The 23,390-nt window shown below is 41.8% G+C and overlaps 1 protein-coding gene across 2 annotated transcripts in view; it reads left to right on the plus strand.

Moving 5' to 3' along the window:
- LOC113902482 (multidrug resistance-associated protein 4-like) overlaps window positions 1–23,390 on the plus strand; it is a 298,821-nt gene that overhangs the window by 136,163 nt on the left and 139,268 nt on the right. For both annotated transcript variants that reach the window (XM_027557816.1, XM_027557814.1), the window contains exons 10-13: window positions 4,679–4,768; window positions 9,897–10,088; window positions 16,711–16,805; window positions 17,027–17,113. In XM_027557816.1, coding sequence (XP_027413617.1) covers window positions 4,679–4,768; window positions 9,897–10,088; window positions 16,711–16,805; window positions 17,027–17,113 — 464 coding nt within the window. The remainder of the gene's footprint in view (window positions 1–4,678; window positions 4,769–9,896; window positions 10,089–16,710; window positions 16,806–17,026; window positions 17,114–23,390) is intronic.

Raw genomic sequence — 23,390 nt, forward strand, 5'->3', positions numbered from 1 at the left:
TAAGTACGATCCCGTTGCCACTTACTTTGTTTTGGGTTTGAATTTATACACCGTTTTTGTGTTTCCTGTGTAGAGAATATCCTTTAGTATTTGTTGGAGAGCTGGTTTGCTGGTGCTGAATTCTCTCAGCTTTTGCTTGTCTGTAAAGCTTTTGATTTCTCCTTCATATTTGAATGAGATCCTTGCTGGGTACAATAATCTGGGCTGTAGGTTATTTTCTTTCATCACTTTAAGTATGTCTTGCCATTCCTTCCTGGCTTGGAGAGTTTCTATTGAAAGATGAGCTGTTATCCTTATGGGAATTCCCTTGTGTGATATTTGTTGTTTTTCCCTTGCTGCTTTTAATATTTGTTTTTTGTGTTTGATCTTTGTTAATTTGATTAATATGTGTCTTGGGGTGTTTCACCTTGGGTTTATCCTGTTTGGGACTCTCTGGGTTTCTTGGACTTGAATGATTTTTCCTTCCGCATTTTAGGCAAGTTTTCAACTATTATCTCCTCAAGTATTTTCTCATGGTCTTTCTTTTTGTCTTCTTCTTCTGGGACCCCTATGATTTGAATGTTGTAGCGTTTAATATTGTCCTGGAGGTCTCTGAGATTGTCCTCATTTCTTTTAATTCGTTTTTCCTTTTTCCTCTCTGATTCGTTTATTTCTACCATTCTATCTTCTAATTCACTAATCCTATCTTCTGCCTCTGTTATTCTACTATTTGTTACCTCCAGAGTGTTTTTGATTTCATTTATTGCATTATTCATTATATATTGACTCTTTTTCATTTCTTCTAGGTCCTTGTTAAACCTTTCTTGCATCTTCTCAATCCTTGTCTCCAGGCTATTTATCTGTGATTCCATTTTGATTTCAAGATTTTGGATCAATTTCACTATCATTATTCGGAATTCTTCATCAGGTAGATTCCCTATCTCTTCCTTTTTTGTTTGGTTTGGTGGGCATTTATCCTGTGCCTTTATCTGCTGAGTATTCCTCTGTCTCTTCATCTTGTTTAAATTGCTGAGTTTGGGGTGTCCTTTCTGTATTCTGGCAGTTTGTGGAGTTCTCTTTATTGTGGAGTTTCCTCGCTGTGTGTGGGTTTGTACAGGTGGCTTGTCAAGGTTTCTTGGTTAAGGAAGCTTGTGTCGGTGTTCTGGTGGGTGGAGCTGGATTTCTTCTCTCTGGAGTGCAATGAAGTGTCCAGTAATGAGTTATGAGATGTCTATGGTTTTGGGGTGACTTTGGGCAACCTGTATCTTGGAGTTCAGGGCTGAGTTCCTGTGTTGCTGGAGAATTTGCTTGGTATGTCTTGCCCTGGAACTTGGTGGCCCTTGTGTGGTGCTTGGTTTCAGTGTAGGTATGGAGGCGTTTGATGAGCTCCTGTCAATTAATGATCCCTGGAGTCAGGAGTTCCCTGGAGTCAGGGTTTGGACTTAAGCCTCCTGCTTCCAGTTATTGATCTTATTTTTACAGTAGTTTCAAAACCTCTCCTTCTATACAGCACCATTGATAAAACATCTAGGTTAAAGGTGAAAAGTTTCTCCACAGTGGGGGACACCCAGAGAGGTTCACAGCGTTACATGGAGAAGAGAAGAGGGAGGAGGGAGTTAGAGGTGACCCGAATGAGATGAGGTGGAATCAATATTGGAGAGAGTGGGCTAGCCAGTAATCACTTCCTTATGTGCACTCCACAACTGGACCACTCAGAGATGTTCACGGAGTTATACAGAGAAGAGAAGAAGGAGGAAGGAGACAGAGGTGGCCAGGAGGATAAAAGGGGGGAATGAAAAGGAGGGAGACAGATCCAGCCAGGAATCAGTTCCCTAAGTGTTCTCCACTGTCTGGAACACACAGAAATTCAGAGTTGGGTAGAGTAGAGACGGGTTAGGGAGGAGACACAGGCGACCTGGTGGAGAAAAAGGAGAGTCCAAAGGGAGACAGAGCAGTCAAGCCAGTAATCTTGCTACCTAGTGAAAAATGGGTACTGAAGATTGGGTTCTTAAAGGTACAAAATTGGTAACAAATACATAAAAGCAAAAATTAAAAATCTAGAGTAGAGTTTGGAATTTCAAAAATACAATGTTAAAGAAAAGAAGAAGGAAAAGAAAGAGAGAAAACAAAAACAAAAACAAACAAAGTTGCAAAAATTATAAAGAAAATATAGGTACAAAATTGATAACAAATACCAAAAAGTATAAATTAAAAACCTAGAGTAGAGTTTCGAATTTCTGATATACAATGTCTTATAAAAGAAGAAGAGAAAGAAAGAGAGGTAGAAAAAAAAGTCACAGAAATTATATAAAAAAATATAGGTACAAAATTGATAACAAATACCAAAAAGCTAAAATTAAAAATCTAGAGTAGAGATTGGAATTTCAAAAATACAATGTTAAAGAAAAGAAGAAAAAAAAAGACAAGGTCACAAAAATTATAAAAAATATATATATGAAGTTTGCTTTAAAAAATAGGATTTTTTTTTTTTGCAAAGTAATATTAGGTTATAAAATTGAAAATTAAAGGAATAATAGAGGACTTAAAAATTTTTTAAAAATTAAGAAAAAAGAAAGAAAGAATGATCATAAAAATGGTAAAAATATATCTAGGACTTTCTCTGGTTTTGTTGTGGGTATTGTGGGGTCAGTTCATTTTTGGCTAGTTCCTTGGTCTGACTTATATTTCTCAAGATCTATAGGCCCCTTCCTATGTAGTCAGTACTAACCACAGGGTTTTAATCTATTGCCTGTAGCTTCCAAGGCGGTTCCCTCTGTTATAGATTCTTCTGTTTGCTGGTCTCTTCAGTGTCTGATTTCCGCCCTTACACAAAGGGGATGGTGGTGGACACTTTTTTTTTTTTTTTTAAGGCTCACTTGTTCAGTCGCTCTGTGGGGAGGGAGGGATGCTGCAAACAAATAACACTGGCGTGTGCTCACAGTGCCTCAGCCACACTGTGTCTGCCCCTGCTCACGGTGCGTGTAGCCTCCCTGCCCACACTGCTCAGGCTCTAGGTTGCTCCGCTGGGAACCATCTGTGGCCGGCCCTGGGCTGTTTGCACCTCCCGGGTCAAAGCCGCTCAGGTTCAGGCACTCGGGTAGTCCTCAGAGGCACAGACTCGGTTGGGCCTGTGTTTTGTGCTCTTCCCAGGTCCGAGCAGCTCAGGTGATGAGGTGTTTGGCGAGCTTGATTGCTGCAACTTACCGCCTCCCTGCTGCTCGGTTATCTAGGTGTACAACCGGCGTACCTTCTCAGGCGGATGTTGACCGTCCAGACCCCCAAGAAGTTTTAGTTGGCAAAAAAGCCTGCTTAGAGTTTTATAGATAATGTCTGTCTGGGGCTGTGATTGCCCCCTTCCGGCTCTGGCTGCCTGTCACTGGAGGGGGATGGTCTGCAGCAGGTTATCTCTGTTCAGTCCTTAGTTCTGTGCGCAGGCCTGGTGGTGTCTTAGGTTAGGGTTGGCTTTTCGCATGGTAGATATCCCACAGTCTGGTTTGCTAGCCCAAGTTAGTTTGCTCAGATAGTGCTCGGAGTATTCAGGCCAGATCCTTACTCTAAGCGATGCAGCCCACTCCGCGCCTCCCTGCCCAGCCCCCGCTTGCTAGTGGCATGTGCAGGTGTCTGCACTGCTTCTCCGCTGGGGGAGTTACCGTAGGGCTCACAATCTGCGGGTTTTAATTGTTTATTTATTTTTCCTCCCTGTTATGTTGCCCTTTGTGCTTCCAAGGCTCGGCACAGATTCGGCAGTGAGAATGTTTCCTGGTGTTTGGAAACTTCTCTCTTTTTAAGACTCCGTTCTCGGGACGGAACTCCGTCCCTCCCTCTTTTGTCTCTTTTTTTGTCTTTTATATTTTTTCCTACCTCCTTTCAAAGACTTGGGTTGCTTTTCTGGGTGCCTGATGTCCTCTGCCGGCATTCAGAAGTTGTTTTGTGGAATTTACTCGGTGTTTAAATGTTCTTTTGATGAATTTGTGGGGGAGAAAGTGTTCTCCCCGTCCTACTCCTCCGCCATCTTAGCTCCTCCCCCTGTCATAATACAATCTTAACAACATTGTTTTGAATAAAGTTAAAGACAACTTAGTGCTATTAGAGCCATCTTACAGAAAAAAACTGCACAGAGTTTTTGGCCAACCCATATTGAGAATGACTTCTTTATATAAAGTGCTCCTTTGCTTGCTGAGCATTACTGAGATTCTTTATCAAGTGAAAATGGAGAGATTAGTGGAGATTCAAATTATTTGAAGGGCCAGGTCTGCCATATACCTATGCTGCTCCCTTGTAGAGATAAATGAGATATAGCCAAGGGTAATAGTGAAAACTTATAAATGATTAAAAAAGTTCACATACTGACACTTTATAAAGTATATTATTTTAATAAGTTAATATGCGTCATGAAGTTTTCACTTCATGCAGATGCCTTGTCATTTCACCTACTTAAAATCTGTGGGTGTCTAAAGTCATGTCAGTGTGGGAATCTGGTAAAAGAAGGAGCCTACCTAAAGGCAACTAAAGCTTCTTCAAACTCCCGAAGAGATATGATTGGATGAAAAGGCCTCCAGGACAGGATGTCTTAAAATAGGCAGGAGAAAATGTGGGTTAATTTGCATATCAATGAGTATTATATTATTTTCTCCATTTTCTGTAGCATTTGGCTTTACTTTATTGAAATGGGTATGTTTTTATAAACTTTAATTTGCAGGAATCAAGAACCCCAACCCTACAAGGCCTTTCCTTTACTGTCAGACCTGGTGAACTGTTAGCTGTGATCGGACCTGTGGGAGCAGGAAAGGTAAGTTGTGGTGCCTTTCGGCAGTTTGATGCAACACCACAGTCCCTATTAAATTCTCAGAGTTGAGCCCAAAGCTGTGTGTACAATGTTGTTGTTGTTTTTTTTTTAAACAGGATAGTTTATTAGAATTGAATAATAGTAAAATAATTGCAGTGAAATCCACTTCGGCATTGCCTCAGTTTTGGTCCCACACATCCATCTTGATTCTCAGAAAGTTTTACATGTACACAGTGTATTAATTCCTTATAATTTATAATGTCATATAAGAGATATTTGGTAAGGATTACAGTGATTGCCACGAAACTTGCTGAGAAGAGCGTGGAGAGGCCTGGCATAGTTTTCTCATGGGCACAGGAGTCCTGGACAGTCACTGGAGGACCCAGGAACCTTCTGAGCCAAAGTATAAGTTCATTCCACAGAGGGATCTATAAAGATTTACTCTCTTGAGAAGTTTTTGTTAATTGTCACACTTGTGAAATCTCCATGATGATTATAGTCCCTATCTTTTGGCTCATTAAAAATGCTGTTCTATTGTCCTAGGTTTACATTGTTTTAATGTCGTCCATAGTCATTTTTTTAAATTTATTTTTTCATTTGGAACATAATTGCTTCACAATGTTGTGTTAGTTTCTCCTGTACAACAACCTGACTCAGCTGTGAGTATGTATGTATATATATATATATGTGTATATATATATATATATATATATATATATATATATATATATCCCCTCCCTCTTGAGCTTCCCTCCCACCCTCCTCCCATCCCACCCTTTTAGGTCATCATAGAGCACTGAGTTGGACTCCCTGTGCTATATAAGCAGCTTTCTGTGCTGAGCTGTGCTTAGTCACTCAGTTGTGTCCAACTCTTTGCTACCCCAGGGACTGTAGTCTGCCAGGCTCCTTTGTCCATGGGGATTCTCCAACAGGAATACTGGAGTGGGTTGCCATGCTGTCCTCCAGAGGATCAAACCCAGGTCTCCTTCCTAAAACAAGAACAATATGATGTTAGGAAGTGTTCTAATTTCATTATTTTACATGTAGCTGTCCAGTTTTCTCAGCACCACTTATTGAAGAGGCTATCTGTTCTCCAGTGTATATTCTTGCCTCCTTTGTCAAAGATAGGGTGTTCATAGGTGCATGGGTTTATCTCTGGGCTTACCATACTGTACCATTGATCTGTATTTCTGTGTTTTTTTTTTTTTTTTTTGTGCCAGCACCATACTGTCTTGATTACTATAGCTTTGTAGTATAGTCTGAAGTCAGAGAGTTTGATTCTTCCAGCTCTGTTTTTTTTTTTTCCTTTTCTTCTCAAGATTACCTTGGCTATTTAGGATCTTTTGTGTTTCTAAACAAATTGTAAAAATTTTTGTTCTAGTTCTGTGAAAAATGCTATGGGTAATTTGACAGGGATTGCATTGAATCTACATTGCTTTGGGTACTATAGTCATTTTCACAATATTGATTCCTACAGTCCAAGAACACAGTGTATCTGTTCATGTCATCTTTGATTTCTTTCATCAGTGTCTTACAGTTTTCTTCATTTTGGTCTTTTGTCTCCTTAGATAATTTTTTCCCTAAGCATTTTATTCTTTTTGATACAATGATGATTGGGATTATGTCCTTAATTTTTCCTTCTGACTTTTTGTTGCTAGTAACACAATTTTTTTTTCCTTTAAGAAAGATCTTTACTAGTTTTATTGGCAAGAAGACAGAACTTTCCTTTAGCATCCATTGCAAGAATGTCTGCCTCTGGTTTACCTCTTTTTTTTTTTTTCTGCTGCACCTGTGAGGTATGTGGGATCTTAATTCCCCAACCAGGGATCAAAACCATGCACCTTGCAGTGGAAACACAGAGTGTTAATCACTGTACCAGCAGGGAAGTCCTACCAGTGGTTTTCTTATTGGGGAAGGACTTTTCTTTGACTTTTCATGCTGCTATAAGGAAAACAGTTTTAACTAGATGTATCTAGAACAGCATTTCTCTAGGTGTGTTCCATGAAACTTTTATTTTACAAGAAGGTATCATGGCCACATAAAACTGGATAAATGCACATTATGTTTTCCTTCTTGGTGCTTCATGTTGTACAGTTGGAAACAGCTTTTTGGGAATTTGGACATCTCATTAAAGGAAATTATTTATGTGACAGCTGTTCAGGATGGACAGAGACATGGGGACTTCCTTTTCTTTTTTCTTTTTTTACTTTACAATATTGTATTGGTTTTGCCATACATCAACATGAATACGCCACAGGTATACATACAGTGGCCCCTCTAGGAAGTCTGGAGGTTGCAAAGGCTCTTCCAGGAAGCTTTGTGCATTTACTTACATGACTTTAGTTGGTCCCATCAGTGCATGTGTAGTGAAGGTGCAGCCATGTGCTGGAGCTAGAGATTCGAATGTGAGCAAGACCCTGATGCCTCTGCCTTCCAGAGGCAACCAGGTTCCTGGGTGAGACAGATACACAGGCAGATTATTTCAGCTTAGTGTGATGTGGACACAGACATACCACATCTATGTGTTGTTAAAGATTTGAAGTAAATATGCAGCTGTCAGTTCAGTTCAGTTCAGTTCAGTCACTCAGTCGTGTCTGACTCTTTGCGACTCCATGGACTGCAGCATGCCAGGTCTTCCTGTCCATCACCAACTCCCGGAGTTTACTCAAACTCATATCCATTGAGTTGGTGATGCCATCCAACCATCTCATCCTCTGTCATCCCCTTCTCCTCCCGCCTTCAATCTTTCCTAGCATCAGGGTCTTTTCAAAAGAGTCAGCTCTTTGCATCAGGTGGCCAAAGTATTGGAGTTTCAGCTTCAACATCAGCCCTTCCAGTTAATATTCAGGACTGATTTCCTTTTGGATGGACTGATTGGGTCTCCTTGCAGCCCAAGGGACTCTCAAGAGTCTTCTCCAACACCACAGTTCAAAAACATCAATTCTTTGGCGCTCAGCTTTCTTTATAGTCCAACTCTCACATCCATACATGACTACTGGAAAAACCATACCCTTGACTGGATGGACCTTTGTTGGCAAAGTAATGTCTCTGCTTTTTAAATAAGCTGTCAGGTTTGTCATAACTTTTCTCCCAAGGAACAAGTGTCTTTTAATTTCATGGCTGCAGTGACCATATGCAGTGATTTTGGAGCCCCCAAAAGTAGTCTCTCACTGTTTCCCCATCTATTTGCCATAAAGTGATGGGACCAGATGCCATAATCTTAGTTTTCTGAATGTTAAATTTTAAGCCAACTTTTTCACTCTCCTCTTTCACTTTCATCAAGAGGTTCTTTAGTTCTTCTTCACTTTCTGCCATAAGGGTGGTGTCATCTGCATATCTGAGGTTACTGATTATTTCTCCTGGCAATCTTGATTCCAGCTTGTGCATCATCCAGTCCAGCATTTCTCATGATGCACTATGGCATTTAAGTTAGATAAGCAGGGTTACAATGTACACCCTTGATGTACTCCTTTCCCTATTTGGAACCAGCATCTGTACTTGGTCTGAAACAACAAAATGTGGAAATCTAGATGTGAGAAGTGTACACAAGAGAGTGATGATTTCCTCTAGGATGGACTTTTGCTCTTTGGACACAACTCACTTCAGAGTTCTTTTAATAATAATATTTGGATATATTCTTCACATGTAGCTTTTTAATAATAAGTGTTTGTCAAGTAAAGGATACCTGGATGCAGAAACAACTACACTAAACATTGGTTACATGAAATACACATTCTGCTGGGCTTCTCTGCTATCTACATTATTGACTATGCCAAAGCCTTTGACTGTGTGGATCACAATAAACTGTGGAAAATTCTGAAAGAGATGGGAATACCAGACCACCTGACCTGCCTCTTGAGAAACCCCTATGCAGGTCAGGAAGCAACTGTTAGAACTGGACATGGAACAATAGATTGGTTCCAAATAGGAAAAGGAGTACGTCAAGGCTGTATATTGTCACCCTGTTTATTTAACTTATATGCAGAGTACATCATGAGAAATGCTGGACTGGAAGAAACACAAGCTGGAATCAAGATTGCTGGGAGAAATATCAATAACCTCAGATATGCAGATGACACCACCCTTATGGCAGAAAGTGAAGAGGAACTCAAAAGCCTCTTGATGAAAGTGAAAGTGGAGAGTGAAAAAGTTGGCTGAAAGCTCAACATTCAGAAAACGAAGATCATGGCATCCGGTCCCATCACTTCATGGGAAATAGATGGGGAAACAGTGGAAACAGTGTCAGACTTTATTTTCTGGGGCTCCAAAATCACTGCTGATGGTGACTGCAGCCATGAAATTAAAAGATTCTTACTCCTTGGAAGGAAAGTTATGACCAACCTAGATAGCATACTCAAAAGCAGAGACATTACTTTGCCAACAAAGATTCGTCTAGTCAAGGCTATGGTTTTTCCTATGGTCATGTATGGATGTGAGAGTTGACTGTGAAGACGGCTGAGCACCGAAGAATTAATGCTTTTGAACTGTGGTGTTGGAGAAGACTCTTGAGAGTTCCTTGAACTGCAAGGAGATCCAACCAGTCCATTCTGAAGGAGATCAGCCCTGGGATTTCTTTGGAAAGAATGATGCTACAGCTGAAACTCCAGTACTTTGGCCACCTCATGCAAAGAGTTGACTCACTGGAAAAGACTCTGATGCTGGGAGGGATTGGGGGCAAGAGGAGAAGAGGACAAAGGAGGATGAGATGGCTGGATGACATCACTGACTCAATGGACATGAATCTGGGTGAACTCCGGGAGTTGGTGATGGACAGGGAGGCCTGGCGTGCTGTGATTCATGGGGTCGCAAAGAGTCGGACACGACTGAGCCACTGATCTGATCTGAACATTCTTAGCTAGTCTTTTCTGAGTATAATTTTTCACTTGGGGGAAACTGTGAGCAGTTTAGGTTGTTATAGTATTATATTAATGTTCCTTATCAACCATTAGTTTTCCATGGACCAATAGGATTATTTTCTTTTTTTTCTCAATTGCAAGGGCTCTACTTCATCCTGTTCTAAAAGAAAGGGTTCTATAGTGTACGGAGTACGACTGTGGGGTCTGCTGTGCTACAGGTCTTGTTCTATCCTGAGTGCTGCCTGTTCATGTGTGTGTGTTTCCATCTGTTTCAGTCCTCACTGTTAGGTGCTGTGCTGGGGGAGCTGCCCCCAAGCCAGGGGAAGGTCAGCGTTCATGGGAGAATCGCGTATGTTTCTCAGCAGCCCTGGGTGTTCTCAGGAACTGTGAGGAGTAACATTTTATTTGGGAAGAAATATGAAGAGGAACGATATATAAAAGTAATAAAGGCTTGCGCTTTGGAAAAGGTGAGTTGCATATACTCAAATTTCAAATAATGATAGTGTTGGTTTAAACTACAGGGTTTGTTAAAATTTTGTTTCAAATTTTGAAAGATTTTTGGGTAAATAAACACATGTAACCCAGCTGTTTCAATGCCAATGTGATAGCAGCACTTACAGAATGCCTTTAGAAAGTAGTGGGTGGTTGTTTAATTTTATAATGTTTTATTCACATTTAAATTTCTTTCTTTAATGAACGATTATCAGAATTTGCAGAAATAGTGTAGTGTAATGAACCCTCATGTACCCACCCCCAGCTTTAGCCAAGATCAGCTGGTGGCCAGTCTTGCTGCATCTCTACTCCTGCCCCTTGCCAGCCCTACCCCGACCCCAGAGTATTCTGAAGCAGATTCTAGACCTCAGATTAGTTCATCTGTAAACATATTATTAGTTTTCTGTACAAGATAGGATAGCCTTTGGGGAAAAAAATCACCACATTATGTCACCTGAAAAATAGCTAAAATTCTTGAATATCATCAAGCTTCTAGTCTGTGTTTACATGTTGTTAATCATATCACTGAGAAATCTCTTTTAGCATTGTTGAAATCAGACTCTGTATGGGGTTTGTCCATTGCATTTGGTTGATGCTTTCTTGCTCTGTTTCAGTCTCTAGGTTTCCCTCTCTACTTCATTTTTGACTTGTAGTTTATTCTTTAAAGAAAATTGAATGCTGTAACATTTCTTTTTAATACTGCATCTTTTACTATGGAGAGGTTGTTTTCAGGAATGGCCCTGAGTTTCACAGGAAATGGCAAGACAAAATGTTTAACTGTACTTTGGGATATAAATTAGTGAATAATGAAAACTAAACTTAATTGATAGGAGAATATAATTTGGCAAAAAGAAAGAAAAATTTAAATACTGATAAATACTATGTTACTCTCTTGGGTTAGAAAAATCAGTGAATAACAATGTTAAAGGGCTTCCCCTGGGGTATGTTCAGTGCAGTCTGGACCTCTGACTTCTTTTATATTGTGAATAAAAGGCTGGGACAGACTTTCAAAGGTGTGGGAGTTGAAGGCTCCAGACCCACTTTCTGAGGAAATAGTAATTTTGTTTGGACAGTGGCTTGAATTTCATGGATTGTATCAGGTGAGTACCATTATATGATGATGTGGACAAACAGAATTGTTTGTTTAACTCTTGTTTCTTTCTCCTGGGTTATTGTTAATGGATGATTGTGCTTTTGCAAAATGATGTCATTAGCAGTAATGAACTAGATTTTTATTAAATGATATACATACTGTGTAAGAAAATAAGAGGGAAAGCAAATGTAAGACAGTGAGACAATATCTCTCATTTATTGAGTCCATGCGGCAATCTGTTTTCTGTGTATCATTCATATGTGCACACATGTACACACATAAAAAGAAATATGAGTTATGAATCGTTTTACCAGTGTCTTTGGTGTTTTATAGTTGGTAAAACTGAGGCTTGGTGAGAAGAAATGACTCACCTCAACACTGGCAGCTCAGGTTCAGGGCTGTTTAAGCAGGACTCTAGACTCCACAGTGCTGTGCTGCCTTTCAATTGAGGAAGTTTATAAGGAACAACTTATTAAAAAATTCAGTGATTTATGAAAATGGGATGGGAAATGAATAGATTTCAGGCATTTCATAAGAAATAGGTTAATAATTACCTTAATCAAGTTAAATTTTTGATGTCCAGGTCAGGCTCCAAAGACCCAGGCCACTGTGTGGCTATTTCTTTTATGACCTCACCTTTCTGGGAAGCTCAGCCTTATCTTTTCCCCCACACTTGAGCATCTCTGGAGAACAGCAGGTGCTGGGACAGTGGCTGCCATTCAGTATTTTCTATGGGAGCCGATGGTTTGCTGCAGCCACGTGGAGTGACTGGACCAGTAATGAAGGCAGTGTCCTGGGGCTTCACCCAGCCTAGGGCATGTGTGCAGCACAGACTCTGGTGGGAAGGGGACCTGCTGGACCAGCCTGCACAGTGATTCTTCTGTATATTGTGTGATGTTTAAAGACACGGACCACTCTCCTGTTTTCTGCGTGGTTGGGACATGGAGTTGGGGCCCCTTGTGTCCATTTCCTCCTTGGCAGGAAGGGAGGGATCGGAGAGCAGTGTCCTGACCGCAGCTTTGTCACTTGCTCACTGTCACTCTGGACATGTCTTGTTACCTGCCTGGACCTCTGATGTATCTGCAGCAAAACAAGGACTCTGGATCAGAGGGTATCCAGGAGGTTTTGTTGCTGCTCTGAAGTGTCATCTGTGACAATGATTAGCAAGAGGTCAGCAAGGTTTTTGCACCTGGGAACCACCTAATGAGACTCTTTGCTTATCTTTTTTGGAATCCCTGTATCAGTGGATGGGGATAATACTTTCGTAGATAATAGGTGTGTCCTAGAACTATTTTGACCTGTAGTTACAGAAACTGTATGTGTAGTAGAAAAGGCTTGGCTTTTGGAGAGAAACAATCTTAGTTATTAACTCTGGGTGTTTATCTCAATTTCTTTTCTTATTGAATGCAGGGAGAGATGGGATTATTGTAAATGCTACAGGTCATGCATGTGGAATGCAAACATGCCAGTGTTTCAGTAAATGGTAGCTATTTTTACTATTATAGCCCTTTTCTCTACAAATATACATACATATAAATAAAGATTTCTTCTCACTGTTTTCCCTAACCCCACTGCCCCCAAATCCTGGAAGAAAAAACAGAAAAAAGTAAATTTTCTTGTATTACATATGTTAATTACAACATCATATATTATACTAGATTTAATTGAAGTAAACATTTAAGTTCATTGAGCTGAAAACATTTCTATTAATATGATAAAATAGGGAGAAATGAAGTAATCACAGTGGCAACATCAATTCAGACTGATGACATGAACTTCAAGGCCCAGGAGTCAGAGGCTCAGGAATTGAGTCTGTTTCTCCGTTTGCTAGGTGCATGATTCTTCATCTGTAAAATAGAGATAATAATACTATCAACCTCATAATGTTGTTTTGAGAATGAAATGCAGGAGTGATTTTAAAGCACCTGATTGCTAGGGACATAACAGGCACTTTATAAATGTTAGAATAATTTTGAAAAAAAATTAGCTCTTAATTATAAGCTCAGTTTTTGGTAAAACACATCCATAAAATATGACATGTAAGAAAGAAGATATTTGAATATTTAACTTTCATTATTTAAGTTTATATTTATGTAGGTGCCCTATACATAGTACATTACGTAAAGGCATTCCTCAGAGCAGTGATGTGACCTCACTTAGTCTCAGTTTCCTCATCTGTGATGTGGGGCCAGTACTTCCTGTGCAGCTTGTTGTGAGGATTAGAGATAAACAGTATCGGGGTCCACCACAGATCTTACCCTCCAGGAGCTGAGAGACACCGTGTGCATGTGTACAAATGATGGACCAGAATAAGACAGTCCTTCATGGGAGATGAGAGATGTAAACAGAAAATTAGGAAACCAGCAGGAAGAGATGAGTCCAGGATGGGTTCATGGGAGAGTGTGTTTGCGCTGAGCCTGGAAAAATGGGCAAGATATTGACAGGCCATGAGAGGAAGGGCAATCCCAAATGGAAGAAAAGCTGTAAGAAAGGAAAGATGTCTGCCGTTTGACTCTGGAACCCAGCCTTCCTCTGTCAGGGCCTCATTATTGGTTTCAACAGTCTACTGTGTGTTGTTTCTACACTAAGTCTCCACCATCAGTGAAGGGCTTTTCATGTTCTTCTGGATGGATGGCATCAAAATCAGCAGCACCATTTCATAGTTTGCCCCTAGTTTGTGTGTCTGCTGTTCAGTGAGAATTGGTTAAATTTAACTTAGAGGAAAATAACGTGAATAAGAACACCTTCCTGTCAGTGGGAGGAACTGTAATATATGCTCAACTCAGGCTTTTCCCTTTAACCTAATCAGAAAATGGTGGCTGGGAATTAACCTGACTTGGATTTTACTTCAAATCTTGTGAAATGTTTTTCTTATCTGTAGTGTGTGCATGAATAATTGTCAGAGTAATTGTCATGCTAGCAAAGTAACGCTCAAAATTCTTCAAGCCAGGCTTCAACAGTATGTGAACCATGAACTTCCAGATGTTCAAACTTGATTTAGAAAAGGTAGAGGAAACAAAGATCAAATGGCCAACATCAGTTGGATCATCAAAAAAGCAAGAGACTTCTAGAAAAACACCTCCTTTGGCTTTATTGAGTACACCAAAGCCTTTGATTGTGTGGATCACAACAAACTGTGGAAAGTTCTTCAAGAGATGGGAATACCAGACCACCTTAACTGCCTCCTGAGAAATCTGTATGCAGGTCAAGAAGCAACAGTTAGAAATGGACATGTAACTATAGACTGGTTCCAAATTGGGGAAGGAATATGTCAAGGCTGTATATTGTCACCCTGTTTATTTAACATATATGCAGAGTATATCTTGCAAAACACTGGGCTGCATAAAGCACAAGCTGGAGTCAAGATTGAAGGGAAAAATATCAATAACCTCAGATATGCAGATGACATCACCCTTATGGCAGAAAACCCCGAGGAACTAAAGAGTCTCTTGACAAAAGTGAAAGAGGACAGTGAAGAAGTTGGCTTAAAACTCAACATTCAAAAAAAGAATGTGATGGCATCTGGTCCCATCACTTCATGGCAAATAGATGGGGAAACAGTGGAAACAGTGAGAGACTTTATTTTTCTGGGCTCCAAAATAACTGCAGATGGTGAATGCAGCCATGAAATTAAGACACTTGCTCCCTGGAAGAAAAGCTATGACCACCCTAGATAGCATATTATAAAGCAGAGACATTACTTTGCCAACAAATGTCTATCTAGTCAAAGCTATGGTTTCTCCAGCAGTCATGTATGGATGTGAGAGTTGGACTGTGAAGAAAGCTGAGCACCAAAGAATTGATGCTTTTGAACTGTGGTGTTGGAGAAGACTCTTGAGAGTCCCTTGGGCTGCAAGGAGATCCAACCAGTTCATCCTAAAGGGGACCAGTCCTGAATGTTCATTTGAAGGACTGATTTTGAAGCTGAAACTCCAGTACTTTGGCCACCTGCTGCGAAGAGCTGAATCATTGGAAAAGACCCTGATGCTGGGAAAGATTGAGGGCAGGAGAAGAAGGGGATGACAGAGGATGAGATAGTTGGATGGCATCACCGACTGAATGGACATGGGTTTGGGTGGACTCCGGGAGTTGGTGATGGACAGGGAGGCCTGGTGTGCTGCAGTTTAGGGGGTTGCAAAGAATCAGACATGACTGAGTGACTGAACTGAACTGAACTGAACAGAATGACATTTCTGTCAAGTATCTTTTCATATGCTTATTTTTTCTGTTTCCATTTCTTGTGCTGATCTTGTCAGTCTACCACTTAACCTCAAGTATCACTGTGGAAGACACAGGTTAGGTATCATCTCTTCAGAGAGAGTGGGAAGCTGAGGCTGAGATCAGTAAAATGTTTTGTTTAAGACACATTTACTCCTTGATAAAGTAAGACCTGTGCCTTCACCAGCCTGGGCCACCAGCTCTCACACCTGTGCCTCTAGCACAGACCTTCACACCTGCATGTCCAGCTGCACTGTGACACCACTGGGAGGTCATCTCAGCTTGTCCACAAGGGAAGTCTCCTAAACCTACATCTACCATCTTCCCCAATTCAGTAAATGGAGACCCTGTCCTTCCCCTTCCTCACCCCAGAAACCATAGTCCTCTTCTCTTATAGCCCACACCTGTCCCGTCAGCAGGTCTTCCAGACTCCACCTTCCATATGTGTCTGGAGTTTGACCCTGTCTCTCCATTCCTGCTGCTCCCACTGTGGTCTTGGGCACCGTCATCTCTCACCTAGATTATTCCAGTAGCCTCCTTGCTTGTATCTGCCCTCACCTTTCTCCCATTATCGTCTGTTTTCTACAATGTGCAGGACTGATTTCTTAAAAATCAGACCACATCACTCCTCCTTTATTGGAGTGACCCCAGGCTCCTCCTTCTCTGTCTCTGCCCTCACTCCCCTCATTCCTACTCAGCTCCACTCTCCTGTGTCCTTACTTGTCCTGAACCCCTTGGGCATCTCCCCCGTGGCCCCTGCACCCGCCCCTCTCTCTGTGAGGAGCAGCCTCCCCAGGTCTGCCTAAGCGCCACCCCCCTCCCAGATCTGCTCACACCCACTCTGAGCAGAGCCCTCCCACCCTAGTGTGGACTCACTTCCCTCCTTCAGTCTCCATCCCCTTGAGCCCGCTTCCTTTTCCTTCTCATCCTCAGTACTTGTGCTCAGGTTAATTTTACATGTCGTCCGTCTCCCACCATGGAAAGAAATTCTGAGACTTTGTTTCATGTGTACAGAACGATGTCTGCTGTATAATCAATGCTCACTAAATACCTGTTATAATGGTCAAATGCATAAATGCTGTGAAAAAAATATACAATTAAAACACATTACCATTCCTGAGTTGTTTTTTTTTTTAATGTTCAAAGTCACAATTTAGTTGCTATGAAAATAAGCACACTGCTGCTGATCAAACACTTTTATGAAGTACTAACACTGAAGGGCTAAGATGGCAGGAGGACAACACATTTTAATTCTTTGTTTTTTTCCCTTTTCTCTTTCCATGTAGGATTTACAGTTTCTGGAAAATGGAGATCTAACTGTCATAGGAGACCGAGGAACCACACTGAGTGGAGGGCAGAAAGCCCGGGTCAACCTTGCAAGGTAAATGGCATTTCAGTTGTCATCCTGCCCCTCCTTCTCCATGGCTCCTAGTGGAAGTGAGCATGCAGACTCTGCTCACTGGGTGGGCCTGTGTGAAGCAGGGTCTTGGCTCTTTCCCTAGGCTCTTGGAATGAACATACAGTTTTTGAACACTGTCATGATTCATAGATGGGACTCAAAGAGTGTGAAGTGTCCTCTCTTGACATCTCTCTGTTTTCTAGAGCTGTGTATCAGGATGCAGACATCTACCTCCTGGATGATCCGCTCAGTGCAGTGGACACAGAAGTCAGCAGGCATTTGTTTGAACAGTGAGTTTGCTCCTGTTTTCTATCATTTCTTCTTTCCAGGAACCCTGTAGAGACCAGGGAAGAGAGCCCAGGAAAGCCTTTGTACTTTGGGAGACTCAACTCGCTCTGCCTGGTGTCTCTCTCTTCCCTCCCTTCCCTCCACAGAAGATCCATCATAGAGAAATTTTGCATCATGCTAAGGTCAGGGCAGGAAAATACAGAAGGTGCTTCCAGTGTGCAGAGGACAGTGGGGTCTGTGCTTTAGGGAGTAAGGGATAGATGGGAGATTTCCTCCTGCTACTTGTAGTTGCTGAATCCAGACCCTAGGGATAAGAAGGACTATGAATAGGGTGGTCTGGTGGCATAGTGGTTAAGAATCTGCCTTGCAATGTAGTGGACATGGGTTTGATCCCTGTTGGAGAACTAAGATCTCATATGCCATGGAGTAACTAAGCCCATGGGTCACAACTGTTGAGCCCGCATGCTCCAGAGCCTGCACACCCAGCTTGAGAGTCTGCATTGCAACAAAAGATGCTGCATGAAGTGACTAAGGCCTGACACAGCCAAAAAAAAAAAAAAAAAAAAATCTAAAAAGAAGAAAGATGATGTATGCTTTTTAAATTGGAGAATGGGACTAGGTGACCTGCTACTTGGCTGCCAGTTCTTTTCCTCCATCATTTGTTTAAGGCATGTTAAAAGTGAAGATTTTAGTACTGACATATGACTTCTGTGGAAAGGCCTTGTTGGGTTATTATGCTTGTCATTCCGTCGATTTGAAATTCTTACTAAAGTCTAGAATTTCAAAGTGATTTATTCCTCACCAGCATATGGCCTCAAACATTAACATTGTTTCATTGATGCTTAGTAGAATGAATACTTAGACCCACATGTAGGGTCAACTTGAATTTGAAACTAGGTATCTAGAATCTGGCTTAAGTCCTGACTCTCACTTTGTGTTTATGGAATTTATTGTTGGTAGTTCTTGTTTGACCACTGAATCCCTGAGGTAGAAAAACTCTGATGCTTTTCTGTGTATAATGTGTCCTAATACACGCTGACTGAGACCTCTGCTGGAATCTAGATGGGTCTTCTTGAAAGTCTCACAAACTTGCTTATTCTGAAGCAGCATTCACATCTACTCCATCTTGTTGTTGCTCACCTTGGTGAAGCCAACGAGTCCTTCCAGCTGCACTTATTAAAGGCCTGCTGTGTGCCCTGAGATCGATGCCCTTAGAGATGTCACTGCACAAAACCTCTTAGTTTACAAAGGAAGATGGTCAGCCAGGAGAGGGTAAGGACCCACACTGGGCAGAATTAAGGGAGAATAGGATGCTCAGCTCTCATTCCTGCCTCTAAGGAACCTGTCTCTACGTGGAGCTTGTTAAGACAGAGGGTTGAGGAAAAGGTCAGCAACTCAGTTCAGTTCAGTCACTGAGTCGTGTTCGACTCTTTGTGACCCCATGGACTGCAGCATGTCAGGTCTCCCTGTCCATCACTAACTCCCAGAGTTTACTCAAACTCATGTCCACTGAGTCAGTGATGTCATTCAACCATCTCATCCTCTGTCATCCCCTTCTCCTGCCTTCAGTCTTTCCCAGAATCAGGGTCTTTTCCAGTGAGTCAGTTCTTTGCATCATGTGGCCAAAGTATTGGAGTTTCAGCTTCAGCATCAGTCCTTCCAATAAATATTCAGGACTGATTTCCTTTAGGATGGACTGGTTGGATCTCTTGCAGTCCAAGGGACTCTCAAGAGTCTTCTCCAACACCACAGTTCAAAAGCATCAATTCTTTTGTGTTCAGATTTCTTTATACTCCAACTTTCACATCTATGCATAACCACTGGAAAAACCATAGCTTTGACTAGGTGCACTTTTGTTGGCAAAGTAATATCTCTGATGTCTCTGCTTTTTAATATGCTGTCTAGATTGGTCATAGCTTTTCTTTCAAGAAGCAAGTGTCTTTTAATTTCACTGCTACAATCACCATCCACAGTTATTTTGGAGCCCCTCAAAATAAAGTCTGTCACTGTTTCCACTGTTTCCCTGTCTATTTGCCATGAAGTGATGGGACCAGATACCATGATCTTAGTTTTCTGAATGTTGAGTTTTAAGCCAACTTTTTCACTCTCCTCTTTCACTTTCATCAAGAGGCTTTATAGTTCTTCACTTTCTGCCATAAGGATGGTGTCATCTGTATATCTGAGGTTATTGATATTTCTCCCGGCAAGCTTGATTCCAGCTTGTGCTTCATCCAGCCCAGCATTTCTCATGATGCCCTCTGCATATAAGGTGACAATATATAGCCTTGACATACTCCTTTCCTGATTTGGAACCAGCCTGTTGTTCCATGTCCAGTTCTAACTGTTGCTTTTTGACATTTAGAGGGTTTTAATACAGGATAGTAAGTGCTGAGTGAAAGCAGAATTGGCAGCTGGAGGCTTTCATTGAAACTGGAAAGCTCCCTTTGCCCAGAGCTGGGTGGGAAGTGCCGTGGGTACCTGCAGGCTGGGCAGGTGTGTGGAGGCTGAGAGGTGGGCCCAGTCCTTTGCTGAAGGAAGAGTAGAAGCTCAGATATGGAGGGAGGAGGAAGCAGGGCTGTGAGGAAAACAGCAGACATGTCCTTGCCTGGAAGAGGCGGGGTATTTGGCAAAGAGAAGCTATTTGGAAATTCTCACTGTCAGGTCCTGTGTTAGTTTGCTGGGGCTGTGTCCATCCAGGTTGCTCTCACAGGAGACCAGAGCCTGGGAAGCTTAGAAATAACAGAAGTTTATCTCATAGTTTTGGAAGCTGGGAAAGTCTAAGATCAAGGTATGGGCAGTTTGGTTTCTCCTTAGACCTCTCCACTTGGCTTCTGATAGCATCCTCCTCACTGTGTCCTCACATGGTCCTCCCTCTGTCCACCTGCACCCCTGTGCCTCTGTCCTTATGTCTTAGTCTCCTCTTCTAAGGACACCAGTCAGATTATATTTGGCCCACCCTAATGGCCTCATCTAACTTAAATACCTCTTGGAAGATCCTGTCACCAAATTCTAAGGTGCTGGAGGTTAAGACATCAGCGTATACATTTGTAGGGGAAATAATTCATTCACAACTCACAATTCATGCTACTTAGCAAAGCAAAAAGATTTCAGCAGAGTTAGCAGTGTGTGTATGTGAGAGAGAGACATGTAGGGGCAGCTCTAAGCTCTGGATACAAGGAGCTGGTGTTCCACATCCACTAGCAGGGTCATTGTACGAGTTCTACCAAAGTTTGTATGTAACTTGTGCTTAGTATTGGGGTGATGAAAGAGCTCTGGAGATGAGTGGTGATGATGGTTACACAGCAATGTAAATGTACTTAACATTACTGAGGTGTATACTTAAAAATGGTTAAAATGGTAGATTTCATATTACATGTATTTTGCCACACAAAAAATGCACAGTAGTACTGACTCTTTCAAAGTAAGAGAGCAGCACAGCTGACACTTGGCATGGCCTCCAGCTCTCTGGTCTGACCCCCTTTCCTATCCTCTCCTGATCATGGCTTGATGAATTTTCCCTTAGAGAAATGCCTCGTGTCTTGTCATGAGTTCAGTGATGGCTCTAGTACTGTGGCAGAGATTCCCCACCCTCCACTTCTGGCATCATGAGTAGTTCAGCCTCCCTGTTCTCAATACCCTACCATGAAATCACAAATGTCTGTCAGTCTGTCTTGTGTGCATCTGCACAAATTCTCCATCAGTGTAAGAAGAGATTCTGCTGACTATTGTATTTGCATCACAGGGAAGGGAGGAGACAGAGTTCTGATTGTCAAGTGTCACTGTGCTATCACAAAAGCTCTCCCAAGTTCTTTTCTGAACCCAGGATGTGTTTATAAAGTCCTCTCAACATTTTGGATGTAATGACTCTGGATGTGCGCTTGACAGAAGCAAGCTTGTTAATTAAGACTGTCCTTTGCTAATCAGAACCACATTCTCTGGGGAAACTTAGGGCAGGGAGCATGAATGCAATATTTAGGACATCACTTAGCAGCAACTGAGAATGTTGTCAGTGAGTTAGAAAATTGGATGGAGCATTATGCTATGAGAGATGGTGGTTGTGTTGAAGCTTAATAATGGGGAGTATTTTGTATTAAAAGTGAGTGAATAATATTTCTACTAGCCATTAACAGTTTTCTTCAGTCATGAATCTATATCCAAGGTTATTAAGGTCCGTAAGTTTTACACCTATATGTTGTTACACTTATTACACTAAGTGAGTTCTATCACCTACATAAGGTGTGGGGCCTTAGGTGAACTGATGCAGTGACACCTGTGTCCAGCCATGGATCGTGTCCTGGTCCAGTCCTACATCATCAGACCCCCCACCTCCTGCATCATCTGCTCTTCAGATCTGTCCTGATTAGATTCTGACACTGCTGTCTACACAGCTCACCCTCCTGTTCCAGCCCTTCATAGATCCCGCCTGTCCCCCCACGCCATTCAGGATGCAGTTCCAGGTCCTCAAATAGAGAACAGGCTACTTTGCCATCTGCCCTATCAACCTTCCCAGCTCATCCCCATACCCAATCAGTATCTGGCTGTGCTAGATTTATGGGGGGGGTCCTTCCTCACCCCTGTCTGTCTGTACATACTGGTCCCTCTGTCCCAGAGCCAGGGAGCAGTGTACCAGCACACAGAAGGAAGGTGGAAGATGGGTCCTGCCATTCCCTCCTGCTCCTCCAGGGGGCCCCCATGCCTTCTGTCTTCCCACAGCCCTCAGTGGGTGCATTTGACCATTTATGAGCCTCTGCCCCCGCCCCGCCCCCACCCCCCGACCCGCAAACCTAAGCAGTGAATGCAGGAAGGCTCATCAGCCCAGCATGTTCTGCCCCAGGACCCCTGCACCTGCTGTGTCTTCTTCCAGGATTTTTCCCCAGAGAGTCTCAGGGCTCCCATGTCACCCTACCTAAGACAGCAGTGCCACCTTGCTTTTCCCTCAGAGCACACATCACAGCCCAATAGTGTATTTTTCTATACTGCTGCTGCTGCTGCTAAGTTTCTATACTAGTTCAGTGTATTCCCCTCTCCATGGTGCATAGTGTTGTCTACTGTCTTGACCTGTGGGTGTATCCTCAGCACTTGGGATAGCGCCTTTGCCTAACCAAAGTCAGCCAGTCAAATGAATGAAGGTGGGACTCTATATTACTTATATCCCATCTACAATAATCTACCACGTCCCCTCTTAACACAGCATTTATATAGGATTATTTTGATATAGGGAATTATGTGGTTAACAGCTCTTACCTAGAAATAATGTGTAAACAGCTCATCACTGAAGCAATTATTTTTTATGGCATGACTTGGAAAACTTTACTCTTAAAAACTTGGAAAATATTTTTCTAGAGATTTGGATAAAAATTATTATTTGGGAAGAAATTCAAAATCATCAACTGATCACTTCATTGTAATTATATTACCTCATCTATGATGGAATGTTAGGAAGAAAACATTTAAAAACTTTTCGGTTGGTCCATCTTGGATAAAGCGGCCCATCATATTTGATTAACATCTGCCTTTGGGGACTATTGACAGGTATTTTGAATTAAAGAAAAACAATTCCATGAATTCCAAAGAACATTCCCGAGAATGTTCACTTTACTGTACAATTGCACTCATTCCATAAGCTAGCAAGGTAATGCTCAAAATCCTCCAAGCTAGGCTACAGCAGTATGTGACCTGAGAGCTTCCAGATGTACAAGCTGGGTTTAGAAAAGGCAGAGGAACCAGAGATCAAACTGCCATCATTCACTGAATCATAGAGAAAGCAAGGAAATCTAAAAAAAAATCCACTTCTGCTTCATTGACTATGCTAAAGCCTTTAACTGTGTGGATCACAACAAACTGTGGAAAATTCTTCAAGAGATGGGAATAACAGACTATCTGTCTCCTGAGAAACCTGTATGTGGATCAATAAGCAACAATTAGAACTGGACATGGAACAACTGACTGGTTCAAAATTAGGAAAGGAGTATGTCAAGGCTGTATATTGTCACCCTGCTTATTTTACTTTTATGCAGTGTACATCATGTAAAATGCTGGGCTGGGTGAATCACAAGCTGGAATCAAGATTGCTGGGAGAAATATGAACAAGCTCAGATTTGCAGATGATGCAACCCTTAATGGCAGAAAGTGAAGCGGAACTAAAGAACCTCTTGATGAGGGTGAAAGTGTGTACATATGTATTCTCAGTCATGTCTGACTCTGCAACCCCATGGACTACAGCCCGCCAATCTCCTTTGTCCATGGAGTTTTCCAGGCAGGAATACTGGAGTGGGTTCC

Source organism: Bos indicus x Bos taurus, chromosome 12 (assembly GCF_003369695.1).
Source record: "Bos indicus x Bos taurus breed Angus x Brahman F1 hybrid chromosome 12, Bos_hybrid_MaternalHap_v2.0, whole genome shotgun sequence".
NCBI classification, from domain to species: domain Eukaryota; kingdom Metazoa; phylum Chordata; class Mammalia; order Artiodactyla; family Bovidae; genus Bos; species Bos indicus x Bos taurus.